At 41.4% G+C, this 10655-nt stretch overlaps 2 protein-coding genes across 4 annotated transcripts in view; one reads left to right on the top strand and one right to left on the bottom strand.

The window, feature by feature from the left end:
• Positions 1–3892: 3892 nt before the first annotated feature.
• fundc1 (FUN14 domain containing 1) lies at positions 3893–7608 on the bottom strand. The gene is made up of 5 exons (XM_084478116.1): positions 7541–7608; positions 5722–5875; positions 5506–5581; positions 5285–5413; positions 3893–4875 (listed from the first exon to the last, which is right to left on the bottom strand). Exons 1-5 carry the CDS (start codon positions 7557–7559, stop codon positions 4798–4800), a joined length of 456 nt encoding a protein of 151 aa, XP_084334242.1. The 5' UTR covers positions 7560–7608; the 3' UTR covers positions 3893–4797.
• Positions 7609–8394: 786 nt separating this feature from the next.
• kdm6a (lysine (K)-specific demethylase 6A) overlaps positions 8395–10655 on the top strand; it is a 33131-nt gene continuing 30870 nt past the window's right edge. For all 3 annotated transcript variants that reach the window (XM_084478561.1, XM_084478560.1, XM_084478559.1), the window contains exons 1-2: positions 8395–8835; positions 8971–9034. In XM_084478561.1, the coding sequence (XP_084334687.1) occupies positions 8666–8835; positions 8971–9034 (234 nt within the window). In that variant the 5' untranslated portion in view covers positions 8395–8665. The remainder of the gene's footprint in view (positions 8836–8970; positions 9035–10655) is intronic.

Raw genomic sequence — 10655 nt, 5'->3', positions numbered from 1 at the left:
TATGTAATCGCGGACAAAAGGGGACATTTCATAGTGGATGGTGGAATAGTAACATTCACCTTTGCTTTGATTATGAAGATATTCCTGTTTTTCACCTCCCATACGACAGCGTTGTTAACCCATCCGTAGGCTTTCAATTGTTGTGCGGTATAAGGTGACGGATTCTCAATGAGATAAATGTAAATATCTCCAAACTCCAAGTCTGGTAGTGTCTGCCAGCTTCAAAGCAATGAATAACCTACATCAGCGGGTGCTGTGTATGGATCACAAGTTCCGAGTGTGTTTATCTTCTCTTCGTATCTAATTTTAACATTTTGTGACAAATTGTCTAAATAGTTGATTTATTTAAGTATCGGAAATCTGTATCGGCCAACCAGGCTGCAATTCCCCTGGTTGGCCGTTGTTCGTCGCCATTTTGCCAGCGTTTGTTGCCCTCCAGGTATCCAAGGTAGTCACGTGACCGCAAAGTATGAATTGGAGTTTACGCTGTTGTTAATAATTTTGAGTATCACTTTATTTATCACTTTATTTATAAACTGCACTTACACTAACACTAAGACCCACAGACACCGTCTCCTGTAGTCTCTCTCTCTCTCTCTGTCTCACACGCACGCACACACACACACACACACACACACACACACACACACACACACACACACACACACACACACACTCACTCACTCACTCACTCACTCACTCACTCACTCACTCACTCCTGATGAGAAGATGCACATGTTATTGACTTGGCTGTCAATGTAAAATAATGCGACCTATTAGGGTTGCCATGTTGGGTAGTATTTTAAGAATGCCCAACCTCCGTAAAGTTTGGTTTCATTGCATTTGATGTATTATACATTTCTTCATTGTAATTACGATTAATTATTCAAACCCAACACAGGAGAACACAGACACAGGACGGGGAGTCGGGGAGACAGGCGATGGTTCGGGACTGGGATGGTACTCGAGGAGTGCCAGTTCAGTAACCTGAACACAGGGCAAACTGCGTCACTGGGGCGGAACAAAGTAACACTTGGGAACAACCAACACTTATAACTTGAGTGTTTCTTACTTTTTTCAAGGCAGGGTATTCATAACATAGGTCAGTAAGAACATCAAAAGGTTTCAAGAAAAACCAAGGAGACGCATTCAAATTCCAAACGGTGCTCAACCATTTGCTCCGTTTGATTACAGGGATTCAGACTCACGAGTGAGCAAAGGAATTTTAACAAGGTTTCAAAGCCAACGTATTCAATGAGGAATATGTGATTAAATTGAGGAACGGAAAATTCGTGCTCAGTGGTCTGAACCGTAGCATATATGATTGGTGTTACGATTGGTGCCGCATTTGTGGATGTGGTGCTTCATACTTCATTAATATATATTTTGAGCTACTACTGGCTGTGTGTTGGTTACAGCAGAATATTATACATAGGTCTACGTTGGTTTTATTATTGATGTCCCCACTCCGCCTCTCCTCCCAAGTTGAAATGAGGTCTATGCCCTTACCTGGGCCCTAGGGGCTTAGAAGTGGGTCCAAGGTGGACGCACACAATCACATAGTCTTCAGGATGGAGCTTGTGTTTGCCTACTGAAGCCTGAGATGGATTCTCATCTGCCAGCAGGTTTAGCAATGCCTAGTACTACCATAGTACTATAGTACTACCATAGTACTATAGTCCTACTTAAGATCATAAGTAGAAGACATTCTTTCACGTTAGAAGCAGAGACCACGATTTTTGGGTCATTGGCTCTTGCTGTTCTAGTGCCAGACGCTGATTTTCTTAACTCTCACTGCCCCTTAGTGGTCAGATATATTTAATGCAAGCAATAGAAACAGCATGTGAGAGGCTGCTCACTGCAGAGCCAATGGGTGGAGCTTGGCCTATTCCAGCTCCACCTCTAGGTCCAGCCGCATCCCCGGCTCAGTTCCAACTCGCTCATACAACTTGGTAGAAGAGGTGGATGCTTGGTTCTACTACCTAGCCATCATCACCCAAACCATAACCGTAACCACTAAACCTTAACATAACCGTAACCTTTGCCATAGCCATAACCATAACACCTAAACCGAACCTTAACCCCTCAACCTTATCATAGCCCTGACCATAACTGGGTTGATTGGCTAGCATGAAGCCCAATCAGTTGGACTAGGTCCAGAGGTGGAGCGGGACAAGGCCGGGCTGTGAGCACCGCTAGATACATGTAGCCTACCTAGCATGACATTATGAATGAATGTCTTCTCGTTTTGTTTGTTCATTAATTATTCTTAATAAATGTATCAATGAATTTATTTATGGATTATTATTATTATTATTATTATTATTATTATGACTAGGGATAAGGGAGAGGGTGAATATGGCTAGGGTTAGAAAGAAATAACCCTAAACCTAAATCCCCAAATAGTTTTTATAAAGGACATCAAGCCAAATAAGACCTAATACCATGAGCATTTTCGATTTGAGAAAAAAATCTAAACATTAAAGGTCCCATGACATGCCACCAGGTGTGGTGTGATTAGCCGTTACAAGCTGTTTTGGAAATCTGCCCCTTATGACATCACAGGTGGGCATGTCCACTTAGATGTGTGCTGGATAGATCAGTTTAGCAGCCTACCCAGTGGATTGAACACCTGGTGGCATGTCATGGGACACTAATAAAACACGAATCAAATCAAATAAATCAAATAAAACACTATAACACTAATCAAGAACAACTGAGGGATTTAAGTTGGATGACAACCTGTGATGTTGTTCAATTAGGCATCCGACCATTATATGTCAATGCGTTAGCTGGTTTTGGATGGATGTTAGCAACACTTGACTCAGGTCATTTGACATATTGGGATTCTGGAGGGCGTACGTTGCAGTTGTCCAGTATAGCGTCCTCCGGGACGTTCTGTAGGCTACATCTGGAGCACCGTGCGACCAGTAACCATCCAGAACCAGAGAGAGAGAGACTACTCCTTTGGATAGTCCTCCAGCCTCCAGTAAAAGGTTGAAATGGCTGAGTTGACAGAACAGGCCGAGGGAAACAGAGATACAGTGAGTGATTTGAGTTGAAGGTCGGGAGTTGTTTATATTTCCTGGGGAAGAACTGACTTGCCTTTAGATGGCGGCTGAACATCAACTTTTATGGCTGACATTTAATGAAAGGCATCAGGACAACACAAAAGGACAAAAAAACACACTTGCAGCCACACACACACACACACACACACACAACCATTTATACAACTGGGATGAGGAATCTTCAGGAGTAGTAACATTGAGCATGTGTGTTAATAGAATCGGGGAAAGAGAGTATCTTCATGGAACAATATAGTTCATCTGGTTTTCAAGGCCAACCATAAGGGAACAATGTTTCCCTCTCCTTAAGGGGAAGAAAGATTACTTTGGTTGCATCTTCTGGCCAGCCAACAACACCCATCCAATTCCATGCTTCTCAAACCCCAAAAGTAGGTAACCCATTAGCAGAGTCAAATTGTTGGGACTTCTGAAATCTCTCCTTCCTACTACTAATCCAAGATTGAAAAGGTTAAGGGGTTTGGACTGACATTTAAAAAGCCCCTTAAAAAGCCCAACTAAACTATGTGGGGGTGGTAGCTTTGTTCAGCTACATTGGGATGCTAACACAAGACATTTCTAAGAAACCCATGAACTTACTTATTATACTTACTTAATATGCAGTCTTTATATTTTAACCATACTACTTATACCACAGCTTTATTATTTGATCAGGATTGGTCAATAATGTTCCAAGGGTATGGAATTATGAAAATTGATTTGAATTCATCTAAAGAACGTGACTAGATCTTAGCTTGATAACGCAACAAAAACATAGGCTCAATGATATGAAAAACGTCAATAATATTTCTGCAAGAACTACAGAATCGTACATTGGAAACTTTAATTATTTCATTCATGTTCTACAAAATACACTTTCAACCTTCAACACGTGAAGCATAGCATTGAGGCAATATGACCTACTGATAATAAATCAGGCTGGCCTTATAGGCAAATATAACCAAAGGCCTACATATTATTCAATATATAATATGTATGAAACTTAATATAGCTCTCGTAAAGGGAATACATCATTCAATTTCTTACTTTGACACAACCTAATAGTGATTTTTATGTCCATTATAACACTGACATTTCTGGAATACCAGTGGGACAATTGCAGCTTCATAGTTCTTTAGGTCAAAACAGCAGTAAATATGATAGCTACTTAAAAAAATTATTGCACTTAAATAGACACTATATTCTTAACAAGAATGGTGGAAGAAACATGGATGATGAAATGTCTTGTCAGAAATGAACAGGGTGTTTACATATGGCCACTGAATAACATATGGGTTTGTTTCCTCTGTTCATATATAATTCGCTTTTATATATTTGTGCCATTTGTTTAATTTGAAAAGTGATTGTCTTTGGAGTTTGAGGTAAATGCTGATGAAATCTCCATGTGGTATATTTAGATTTACCATGACAACAAATGTTTTAACTGATGTTCAGTTCGATTCTGCACCATGGCCTTGCCCTTCACAACTAGTGTAGATATTGTGATATGATGGAGTGTACATTATTTTTTGATGTTGTTGATGTTTTGATGTTGTTTGATGTTGATTATTCATTATTCCATATTGCAGAGTAGATGCTTGAGATGATTCAAAGGGACATGCAGCTAACGTAGGAGCACAGAACTACATGGTGTTCTGACGATGGTTGCTTGCTGTCAGACCATGGAACAGCCATATTGCATTTCTTGGGCACTAAGGTAGATGGACAGCTCTTAGGACGCCAGGCCCAGAAGGAATCCCCCGACGAAACCGCTGGTGACAACAATGTTTTTCTTCACAAAATCGGTGGACTGTGGAGAAGAAAAATAAACAAGTTGACAACTTAATACTGTCTGTACTAGGTGTCTCAGAATAAGTAATCACAATCCAAGCTGAATATGATTTTTTGTTATTGCCCAGTATCTAAGAAGTGATATTACCAAATATTTAATATATAAGCATCAACAAGGGATGAATCAATTAAAGGAGGGATGGGACAGAACCTGTAGGACAACATAAGCTCTAGAGGTATTCATTATATATAGTTATTTATTTTAAATTTAAGGTTGTCTATTGATTGTTTACAATAGAGTAATCAAGGTTACTGATTTCATTGACACAGAAGCTGGGGTGGTATCCAAAAAAAGTTTCAAGTTTTGTTGCATAATTATTCAATTTGCATGACCAAAAATGGCTGTAGGGCAGATACAAAAAAAATACCTTCTCAACAAATGTGTTAAGTTCTGGCACAGCTTTGTCTGTATTCTTCTTTAACTGTCTTTTGGCTTTGTCGACGTCCTTCTCTACTCGCTTCCAGTCTACTTGAATGTATCCCGTATTATTGGCAATCTGTAGAAGGCAGACATAAATGTGATTGGGAATAATAACAGTGAGGAAATAAATATTGCTAAAGTATGTGTTTGAGTCTTGTGGCCGAATACCTGCAACAAAAGAAGACCTCCTCCTACTGCTGTAGCAGCAACCTTTCCAACCTTCTGACAGAGATATCCTGCACACCTAATACAACACAGTTATGTATTATGAAGGTTAATATTATATATATTATTATATAATATTATATCGAGCAGCACCCACAATGTGTTGGAACAATTGATCAAATAGTGGGAAAACAATGCTTCTGCACATATCCAATTTACCATCCACTAGCTCCACCTAAGGCAATCTGAGTGGCAACTGAATATTTCGCAGCTATGGGGCCACTGTTTTTTCCAAAGACACGGTTCCACCATCGTTGACGTTTGGCATACTCTGTCAGATCTACGACTTTGTCGTAAATTTCTTCTTCGAGATCTAGGAATAAAAACATAGAATTTCATTAGTCGTCATACAAAGGGAGTTATTAGCACCAGACTTTGTACATAGTGGTTGCGTACAAAGTTGAATAACATTATTTTTTTCGGTTCGGGCCCGTTCTGTATACAGCCAATAGCAGAGATTGTGGGAGCGGCCAACTGGTTGAGCTCTCACCTGACACCGGCCAATCACATACTAATTAGTTAAAGCCAATGTAAGCGGTGTTGCCCTTTTTGCAAACTGCATGTCCCTTTTTGCATTTAGAACTCCCCTCCCTCCTCATCACCACGTCATCATCATATTGTTTTCCACCAATTGACGGCCACACAGATATAAATGTGGGTCTTGCATGACTCCTGTCAGCCTTCTTTTTTTCAGCCATTTTTTCTCTCGCTTGGCTGAAGCGCTGGATTTGGTAGTTTCACCTGTTCTGCCATCAACCACAGTCAACACTGAAATCCTTCTGCCTGCTCTTAAACATGCAGAGAGGACCACTTCTTTGGGGAGTACTCTTTCCTGATTGGAAAATGTGGGAACGGGACACAGGAAAAACAAATTCTGTTTACTGCAGAGCGGAGCGACTCGGAGATCCAGGTTACTGGCCAAATATGAAAATAGAGCTATTTATAATTTATTTTAAGAGAAAGATATCTATCTGCTATGTGCCTTTAATCTTAATCAATTGAATCCCAACAGTCACAACGAATAGTGGCCAAATAAAACCTCTCTTATGAGGTTATCCCATCCCAGTCATAGAAACCTAAGAAATTGATTGAAATACAGTACACAGGTGTACAGCTGTGCCATGTCAGTATGTTGGCGTCATCAAAGATGTGGGTCTCTCGTTGAATCATACTAGACTCCTCGTGTATCATGTCCAGGTTCCATAACCGTATTCAGTGGGGAAGAGTCAGAGAGAGCCAGGAAACTGAATGCCAGTCCTGAGTGACTTTGCCCACCCCGAGGCAGGAACATTTTGCGGTTTTCCATAATCAACAACAGTATTTGTGTAGTATATGTGGGTAGGCTATATTATCCATCCAAGTCTTTGCTGTATTCTGGATTATAGATAGGCCTACTGTGATAAATTTTGAAAATTTTGACTGCGCAAGACTCTATGGTACTATATTACTTAAATAGTAAGCAATATATCTGTATTTTTCGCACCATTGATTGTGGTAGGCCACGGTAAGGGCAAAAAACCTGGTCCTATTTAATTGCGTATCCCATTCCAGCCATGTTTGTACCACACAGCTTCAGAGTTCTCTGCGTTGGTTCTTTGTATGAGCCCTAAACGTCCCTTTGAACTTTCCGATCAGATTAATATGGTTTTGGATGACTACCATAAAGGATGATGATGAGACATCATAGCTATTGTGTGCTATATTTCTGTGTTTGACCTACAAAAAGGAACAATAGTGGAAAACCTATTGGCTACTCCGAGGCCTAACTAGTTAACAATAACTAGAACGAAATTAAAACTATCGCTCGGAAAGGGATGGTCTAATGCGAGAGCACGGTGGTAGGAGAGTCAAAGTGACTCAGATAACACCGATTTTTAGACAAATCAGTAATACATCTACTTTTCCTAAGGTTAGCGAACTGTCATCGCAAACGCCCTGTGCGATATAGAATTAGTTATTATTAGGCTCATATACTTGCCCTTCTCGCGGCTCGCCATTTTGGTATATCCAGTGATCCGCGGTGGTGTGACAGCGCACTGTCCTCCGTTGCCCCCACTGGCACCGGAGGACTGCACAACGCACGGCGTCATTTACATGCATTTTGCCAGTCAAATGCCACTAGGGGTACGTCAGGCCTTCAGCATTTATATGGTAGCATTCAAACATTATTTGTCCATGTGTTTAAAATTAGGTTTGCAGGCCTATTATAAAGTGAGATATATTGACCAGCCCATATAATAATAAATATATAGATAGAGAGAGAAAGAGAAAGAGCGAGAGAGGGCGAGAGAGAGAGAGAGAGAGAGAGAGAGAGAGAGAGAGAGAGAGAGAGAGAGAGAGAGAGAGAGAGAGAGAGAGATTGAGTAGGTAGGTCTTTAAAACACGTAGATCATGACTACTACTGCTATGTAATAATGTTATTATACATCAACGGTTAGAAAGTGTTTCGATCGTCGACAACACGTAACATTGTACACACTTTCAAGTTTATATTGAATTGGGACGCTGCAATTGCAAATATAGCAGCAGTGACAGGTCCGCCAAGCCGCCCGTAAAACTCTAAATGGCAACGGACAGTTATCTCGACCAATGGGTAACTTTGAAGCACACTTACGTAATCATAATACAGCACAAGAAACCAATCGAAGGGTCTGAGGCGAGTCTTCCTCGGTACTGCTTTGGGTGTGTACGTACGCGTACTCGTAAGTGTGCGTGAGACACTCGAGACAAGCCCGTCACGTGACCAAACCGAACGTCGACCATTGGCTGTGGGAGAAAGAGGCGTGCCGAAGGTGGCGGCGTGCGTTTGCCTGTGTGACACAATTACAACAACTTTGAGCTGGTGGTTGGGGAAGTTTGCGATTTTTATCAAATAGCATCCTTTAGTAAAACCCACATTGCATCAACTTCATGCATATTCTGGGATTGGAATACACGGCCTATTTTGGTGTACAATGAGGTGTGTGGAATATAACTTTAAAGGGTCGTTTCCTTGAGGATTTTGCAACAAATACGCTACGCCCCATTTGCTTCTGGATAAGGTTTCGCACCTTCGTTATTGCATTTTGGCGGAGTTGGTCGGCGGATTGTCCGTTTCCTTTCCATGAAATCGTGCGGAGTGTCGCTCAGCGCGGCTGCCTCTGCTGCTGCTCGGAGTCTCGGCGCTGCTGGTGATGAGGAAAAGAAAATGGCGTCTGGAAAAGCGAATGAAATCGAGGAGGACTTTCCAAAGCTAACAACGCAAGAGAGAGAAAGCTTGGCCGCAATTGACAGGCAAGTAATACATAACGTGAAAAGACCCAATAGGTTATTTTTCACCCTTTCGTTTTTTCTCGAGCAGTTGGGGAAACAACACCAATAGCGCTAAGTAATACGGAACCGCCTCTGTTGTCTGTTCTCTACTTGCAGTTCACTGTTTGGATTTCAGGGGCTTCATGAAGATGGCGCCAGAACGAAGGCCTTGTTGTTAAAGGTATGCACAGAATAGGATAAGAGTCTCTCTCCGTTATCTCCATTGAATTGTGCATATCCCACCTGGAACAAGTGGCACAGACCTCAACCCAAAGCTAGCTAGTGGGTTGGACCCGATTTGCACCAACACTTATAACACAACTTTAATGCTGAATCAGACTGATCTCTGTTGCCGTAAAACTGTTTGGTTTCATGGCCTATACTATGAATTAATGCGTTTGGTTTGGTCAAGAACGCTTCAGGTACTACTGGCCGGTATGAATAAGGCATATACACCACATAATTATTATGAATCGGTGTAAATGTCCAAAAACCATCATCCATATCATGTAAAACACATAAAAATACCCAGATGTATGGATCTGCCAGTTGGAACCACTGGGTACAGTAATAGTAGTGTTACAACATTGTATCAACGTGTGTGTCCGCTACTATGAAGCAAACATCTATATTGCGTGTAGTGACAGTCGCTTTCATACAAATATCCCGAGGAGAACCTCTGCTCGTTGCAGCTGCTACAAAGTCGTTTATTTGAACGGTTCACCGATGTGTTCAAAAGTGAACGAAATGCATGTTCGCGAACCCGGTCACTGTACAGGATTGAGAGGATAAACGGAGTCTATTTATCTTCTTCCATTTTGAAAGGAGACAAATGACATTGCCGTAGAAGTGTTTGTATTTGGCCAAGCCATCTGTCCCATCCACTCCTGCAACAATACGGTGGCCAGAGTTTAAGCTGTGCGTCAGCCCACCATGTAGCATGTGGCAACTGGCTAAAAAGCGCGTCCCTCGACCCGTAACTCGCCGATATATTTTCATCACCTGAACGCGAAACATGTCGACGATGCAATTAAACGCTTATAGTTTGGCTTACAAAATAATGGCTGCTTGGCTCGGCCCAAGATGGCGGGGTGGGAGGAAAATACTCTGCAAACGTTAGCTAGCTAGCATCATCATCAGCTAAGCTAATAAGCCTGCGCACAGTTCGACATTTCTATTTAGGCGACTCATTTTGGTGTGGCGACAAGCTCCGCCAAATGAGACGTGTACATGTGATAGTAGACCCATAGTAGTTATTGCAAACATAAGCACACACTTCAAGAAGTCAATGCAATCTTATGTACCATTAGGCTACCCATGTATAGTCAAATTTGTATGTCATCAACATGTGGCTTTTCGTTTTCTTCGTGTTATATTTCATTGTTGGAGCGTACTTGCAGAGCAATACTAAACGATTGTAATTGGTAGTCCTGCATATTATTTAGGAGGTATGTCCTTATGTGTGTACTAGTGTTTTTTTGGGAGTGATGTGTGACATATTGCGTTCAGTCCCTCGAGGACGTTCAGTTGTTGGAGCCGTCTCTGCATTGACAAGTAGATAAACGTTATATGGTTTCTGTTCAGTAAAGGAACTTGTCCGCATTCGTGTAACATCCAAAGTTGTGCGGCAGTACGTTCCATTTTAAGGGGGACTGGTTCTATTTTGTATTACGTGTGATCGACCACAAGGCAAATGTTACACATAGCCTAGGTGCCAAACACTACTTCATAGTCTGTAGCTGTTGCACAGTTGCTAGATGTGTGTTCGTGTGTACGTTTAGCTGAATTACATTCTCATGATC

The sequence above is a fragment of the Micromesistius poutassou genome (genome assembly GCF_964030765.1).
Source record: "Micromesistius poutassou genome assembly, chromosome: 14".
In the NCBI taxonomy this organism is placed as follows: Eukaryota; Metazoa; Chordata; class Actinopteri; order Gadiformes; family Gadidae; genus Micromesistius; species Micromesistius poutassou.
The sequence above is the reverse complement of the archived record's forward strand: the minus strand, read 5'-3'. Positions and strand labels throughout refer to the sequence as shown.

What these genes read in the sequence shown, in the direction of transcription:
- fundc1 (XM_084478116.1), bottom strand. An exon ending in TTAGGTGGAGCTAGTGGATG is followed by an intron (nt 5,582 to 5,721) that starts GTAAATTGGATA and finishes GTGTTGTATTAG; the next exon opens with GTGTGCAGGATATCTCTGTC. An exon ending in GAGGTCTTCTTTTGTTGCAG is followed by an intron (nt 5,414 to 5,505) that starts GTATTCGGCCAC and finishes TGCCTTCTACAG; the next exon opens with ATTGCCAATAATACGGGATA.